Source organism: Protobothrops mucrosquamatus, unplaced genomic scaffold (genome assembly GCF_001527695.2).
Source record: "Protobothrops mucrosquamatus isolate PMUCROS unplaced genomic scaffold, P.Mucros_1.0 scaffold1440, whole genome shotgun sequence".
Classification (NCBI taxonomy): Eukaryota; Metazoa; Chordata; class Lepidosauria; order Squamata; family Viperidae; genus Protobothrops; species Protobothrops mucrosquamatus.
Window position 1 is genome coordinate 93,974 of NW_015387622.1, and position 6,017 is coordinate 99,990.

The 6,017-nt window shown below is 39.6% G+C and overlaps 2 protein-coding genes and 2 non-coding genes across 4 annotated transcripts in view; all 4 read right to left on the reverse strand.

The window, feature by feature from the left end:
• Nucleotides 1–1,008: 1,008 nt before the first annotated feature.
• LOC114922965 (histone H2B.v3-like) lies at nt 1,009–1,454 on the reverse strand. The gene is given in 2 exon segments (XM_029285237.1): nt 1,009–1,247; nt 1,250–1,454. Coding segments are annotated over 2 exon segments (444 nt in total).
• A 1,990-nt stretch (nt 1,455–3,444) lies between these two features.
• Nucleotides 3,445–3,516, reverse strand: TRNAE-CUC. Its single transcript has one exon. It is a non-coding gene; the product is annotated as a tRNA-Glu (tRNA).
• Nucleotides 3,517–4,027: 511 nt separating this feature from the next.
• TRNAL-CAA lies at nt 4,028–4,137 on the reverse strand. Its single transcript has 2 exons — nt 4,100–4,137; nt 4,028–4,073 (listed from the first exon to the last, which is right to left on the reverse strand). It is a non-coding gene; the product is annotated as a tRNA-Leu (tRNA).
• A 1,680-nt stretch (nt 4,138–5,817) lies between these two features.
• Nucleotides 5,818–6,017, reverse strand: part of LOC114922966 (histone H2B.v3-like) — a 2,512-nt gene continuing 2,312 nt past the window's right edge. The window contains exon 2 of the mRNA XM_029285238.1: nt 5,818–6,012. Within this exon, the coding sequence (XP_029141071.1) occupies nt 5,818–6,012 (195 nt within the window). The remainder of the gene's footprint in view (nt 6,013–6,017) is intronic.

A 6,017-nucleotide genomic window follows, 5' to 3' on the forward strand; every position in this document is an offset into this window, starting at 1 on the left:
TCGCCACGAAAAAAAACACATCCAATTCGTTGAATATAGTTGCTAAAATCCTGATTTATTGGAGAGACATATATACATACTGTACATATGATGTTCCTTTTCCTTTTTGCAAATACCTCACAAACAATTATTTCAAACATTTAATCATGGCTCATCTTTCTTAGCCTTGAAGTTCTGGCTTAGACGCTGATGAAATAGACTTCAAAAATGCAGGCCATTTTCCAGTCATCACTTTAACTTCCTTCCTATTGTTTGGGAATAACAGTTGTGGAGATGAAAGTTGGTGCCTTCTTAGGAAAGATAGACCACAGGATTTTTTTACGCTTAAAAGGGCAGGAAAATATCTTAAAGTTTCTTGGATATTTTTTAAGGTCTTTGGTCTTCTCCCTTCGGCTCCCTGCAGGAGAAGGGAGGATGCTTCTCTAAGCACATTCAGTGCTGGTGGGCTCGGCCGAGTGCTTGGCCAGCTCCTTTGTCATGGCTTCCTTCAAGGCAGCTTGCACATCTGTGCCACTGAGGTCNCTTTTATTTGTAATTAAATTTTAGTTGTCCTGCTCCTATTTATGATCAATCAGCAGTCATCTTTATCTTTCAGCATGAAGTATAGATTTCCAGTAATTAAGGAAGAAAAACCAAACACAATAAATTAAAGCTGCTAAAAGCCCGATTTATTTGGAAGACATGAATAAAGTCACTCGAATCCTGTTGACCAGAAAAACCACACTACAACTCCTTTCTCTCTTGGAAGCTCTGTCACCAACATCTTCTACGTCGGTTTGTCCAGAGCAGTGGTCTCTCTGCTCAGCTGATTCCATTAAGGGCATCCCCTTAAATGTGGCGTTTGTATTGTCTATGAAGATGATTGAAGATGGGCATCTTAGGCAGTGGTGGGTTACAGGATTCAGTGGATTTCCTAAGGCAGCAAAATATTTTAAAGTCTCTAAGATATTTTTAAAGGTCTTTGGTCTTCTCCCTTCGGCTCCCTGCAAGAGAAGGGAGGATGCTTCTCTAAGCACATTCAGTGCTGGTGGGCTCGGCCGAATGTTTGGCCAGCTCCTTTGTCATGGCTTCCTTCAAGGCAGCTTGCACATCTGTGCCACTGAGGTCGGACAGCTCGTTCTTCTGGCTCAAATTCTCCACCTCTGTGGCCACATGGTCGTAGACATCGGTCAGCAAGGTCTTCATCAGGCTCCTGGCCTTGGCCTCCATCCTCACCTTGGGCATCTGCCGAAGGACCTTGGAGGCAGCCTTGGGGAGCAGACCCTCTCTGGACCACTGTCCGCTGACCTGGTGGCGGAGGCCTGCTTGACCCGACGCTTAGGACGAGCCTGATGCTTCTTTTGTTTCCTAGGCTGCCGTTTCTTCTGCTTCCGCTTAGCTGGCTGATGCTTCTTTTGGATTTTCTTTCTCTTTGCATCTCTGACTTTCCTTTTGCCTTGCTGTCTGGCAGCCATTGTTCTTTTCTCCTGAAGCCCCTGCCTGAAATGTCACCAGGCTTTTGCCAGACAAAGTCACTCATAGACAATAACATGCAAATGAGGGACCTGTAGAGAGTATGCTGATTGGGTAGCCCTACCTCCATTGTATCCATGAAACCATTGTTACACAGGACAGGATTGTGACCTAATTTTTGTAATCTTCAAGAAATGAAGTTTAACTCTGCCACCATATTCTGGTTCAAGGATCTCCTGACCATATTTAAATTTTACAATGAAAATTTATTTTTATCTTCTTCACTGATCGTTATCCTCACCCTCAAATCTTGCTCTTATTCCCCAAATCCTTTTGATTATCTTTAAACGCAAAATAATATTTTGAGTTTATGGGGTCTTTATAATTTGTTTACCATTTTCTTGGCTCGCTGGAAATGGAATCTGCAGTAGCCTAATATTGGGTTGAATGCTATTTTACCATGGGTCTCTGCTATATTTCAGTAGCTATTCAACAGACAAAGCATCTTCTTAGAAATAAATTAGAGATAAAATCCACAGAAAACAATTTTTCACATGGGAAAATTCCAAGAAAGGTATTTGTTCTTCCTTCATGAGGAACTGAAAATGAGAGACAGGAGCTGACGCCAGTGTTTATCCTAGATAGCATTGCTTGTGTATGGATGTTCCTTTACGTTTCATGACCAAGGCAAAAGAACTACAAGATTTCATATACCTTTAATTCCATTTTTGAAGATAATTTTGTTCTTTCGATAGCTATACCTTGAATGTGTGACATAATTAGATTTGTGACCACCATCTGCCTGCCCACAATTTTTTACATCCTATTGTTTTAATAGAATATTTTAATCTCTAGTGATCACGTCAAGATTTTGAAACTGGAAATGGTACATAAGATTTTAAACTAGAAATAGCATAAGAGATGTTAAATAAGAATAAATCTATATAAATAAAAATGTAAATGTTCGTTTGTTCAAAATCTTAAATCTCCTAAAGTTCTTCAATTGCTTTGAAATTTTCACACAACGTTGCATTCGAATATGCACGTGTTTTTATATACCTATATTATATAGATGTCACACCTGTGACAGGTAAAAACATGCTTTTTTTGAAAAACAGCGCCATCTGTTGGACGTAAAAGCAACACACACTTTTACCAGACTGAGCCACAGCAACGTGTGGCTGGGTACAGCTAGTAAATAAATAAGAACATCCAGATTCAGCCAGAGTTTCATTCCATACAGCATTAACCTTGCGAAATCTCAAGCTTCCTCCTTCCGTTACATATTCAAGATGGGCAATATTTAATATTTATTTGCTACGTATATGTAGGGATGTGGGTCTATACATATGTTGTTCATAGTATGTTTAGGTGTGTGTCATGTATATGTTTCACTTTGAGAGCGGGCAATAAATTTCATTTTTGATGTGTGCCATTGTGCCCAGAGTATAAAAATGACAATAAAGGTTATCTTATCTTATCTTAAATGCAATATACACGAGAGTAATTAATGCTGCTAAAATCCTGATTTATTGGAAAAACAAAATACATAATATACGATGTTCCTTTTCTGATCAGAAGCCACTTCACAAATAATTGCAGTTCAACCTTTGCTTCATCACCAAGTAGTTCAGTTGAGTTTGAATATGCATAATGTTGTTTACTACATCCCACAAACTGCATTTTCTAAGCTACTGTTGGAAGTGAAGCCGGAAGTTTAGCAAATGGGAGATCACAGGATTTCTTGGATATAATAAGGCAGCAAATATTTTAACGTTTCTTAGGTCTTTCTTGAAATGATTCTCTTCCTTTCTGCCCCTACGTGGGGGCCTTCCAAGGACAGGAGAGGGCTGTTTCTTCTAAGCACTGCTGATGAGCTCAGCCGTGTGGCTGGCCAGTTTTTTAGAAATGTTAACGATGAAAATAGCTTTTTAAAAATAAAATAAAAGAGGTTTCTCGTTAATGAACAATTAGATTCCGGAGGAAAAGATATTCCCTGACCGGGAATCGAACCCGGGCCGCGGCGGTGAGAGCGCCGAATCCTAACCACTAGACCACCAGGGAACTTACAAAAATCCCTTTCCTTAGTCTTGACATAGTCAAATGGAACCTTCTGTATTTTGTATTGATAAATATAATGATCTTCCGTCAAATCACAAGAGACCCAATGAAATATATTATAATAATTCAGAATTTTTAAATTGACGTTTTTAACAGCAATCAGAAATATAACCTGAAGTTTCTTTTCCATGAAACGCTATGATAAAGCATTCAGGAAGAGCTGGCGCTTTTCATTTCTAAAATTCAGAGATCAGGATCTTAAAAGGAAAAGGGGAACGAACGGAGAGCGGTATTCTCTTCTATGCATCCGGCCTTAAATTCTCTACCCCGCAAAATGCTGCTTCGGTAGCTGAGGAAAATTGAAATTGAAAGTGAAATAAAACGTGAACGCGTCCATAAAATAACTAGAATGAAAAATGTTTAAAATGTATCTTCCACTTGTTTTCTAGAGATATGTTGGATATATATATATTTGGGACATGTAAGGAGAAATAAAGATTAAGAAAAAAGGATGTGTCAGAAGTGGGATTTGAACCCACGCCTCCATTCGGAGACCAGAACACCCAGCACAGGGAAGGAGCGAAGCCTTGAGTCTGGCGCCTTAGACCACTCGGCCATCCTGACACTCGCGTAAGTAGCTCCCGAAAAGACGCCCTTTACACTTCCATTGCGTCCCATAAGCACACGAGCTGAGATTTCGTTCTGCAAAGCAATTTTTACGCAAGAAACTTCTTTCACGTTTCCTCGGGAAATTAATGCGCCAGAGTAAATATCGAACTATTCAACTCCACCAAACAAAACGTAACTGCACCATAATTGGAACTGCTACAAAACGTAACTGCACCATAATTGGAAACCTAAACATCCAAGTCAACCCAACAGACGTTTGGACGATGTTTATACTTCTTGGGGACAAATAGTTCCAGTTCCAACTGGGTTCATATAATAATAATAATAATAATAATAATAATAATAATAATAATAATAATAATAATAATAATAATAATAATAATAATAATAATAATAATATGATGATGATGATGATGATGATGATGATGATGATGATGATGATGATGAAGTTGGAAGGGACCTTGGAGGTCATCTAGTCCAACCCCCTGCTCCGGCAGGATACCCTATACCATTTCGGACAAATGGCTGTCCAGTCTCTTCTTAAAAACTTCCAGTGTTGGAGCATTCACCACTTCTGGAAGCAGGTTGTTCCACTGGTTAATTGTTTAACTGTCAGGAAGTTTCTCCTTAGTTCTAGGTTGCTCCTCTCCTTGATTAGTTTCCATCCGTTGCTTCTTGTCCTGCCTTCAGGCACCTTGGAAAATAGCTTGACTCCCTCTTCTTTGTGGCAGCCCCTGAGATATTGGAAGACTGCTATCATGTCCCCCCTCGTCCTTCTCTTCGTTAAACTAGACATATCCAATTCCAGCAACCGTTCCTTATATGTTTTAGCCTCCAGTCCCCTAATCATCTTTGTTGCTATTCTCTGTACTCTTTCTAGAGTCTCAACATCTTTTTTACATCGTGGTGACCAAAACTGGATGCCATATTCCAAGTGTGGCCTTACCAAGGCATTGTAAAGTGGTTTTAACACTTCACGTGATCTTGATTCTATCCCTCTGTTAATGCAGCCTAGCACTGTGTTGGCTTTTTTGGCAGCTGCAGCACACTTAATTTTTTGTAAAATTAACTGACTCTTTTTTTAAAAGAATACTTACTGCTGCCGCCTCCTAATTTGCTGATATTTATTATTATGTATAGTTGGTCGCAGCCCTAGTTTAATAGGCAGTAGGACAAACTCAATGAAAATTCATTTTTGATACAACTGTAAGTCAAAATTTTAGGTAGTTATTTAAAATAACCCAGAGATAAATCCCCACGAAAAAAAACACATCCAATTCGTTGAATATAGTTGCTAAAATCCTGATTTATTGGAGAGACATATATACATACTGTACATATGATGTTCCTTTTCCTTTTTGCAAATACCTCACAAACAATTATTTCAAACATTTAATCATGGCTCATCTTTCTTAGCCTTGAAGTTCTGGCTTAGACGCTGATGAAATTGACTTCAAAAATGCAGGCCATTTTCCAGTCATCACTTTAACTTCCTTCCTATTGTTTGGGAATAACAGTTGTGGAGATGAAAGTTGGTGCCTTCTTAGGAAAGATAGACCACAGGATTTTTTTACGCTTAAAAGGGCAGGAAAATATCTTAAAGTTTCTTGGATATTTTTTAAGGTCTTTGGTCTTCTCCCTTCGGTTCCCTGCAGGAGAAGGGAGGATGCTTCTTTAAGCACATTCAGTGCTGGTGGGCTCGGCCGAGTGCTTGGCCAGCTCCTTTGTCATGGCTTCCTTCAAGGCAGCTTGCACATCTGTGCCACTGAGGTCGGACAGCTCGTTCTTCTGGCTCAAATTCTCCACCTCTGTGGCCACATGGTCGTAGACATCGGTCAGCAAGGTCTTCATCAGGCTCCTGGCCTTGGCCTCCA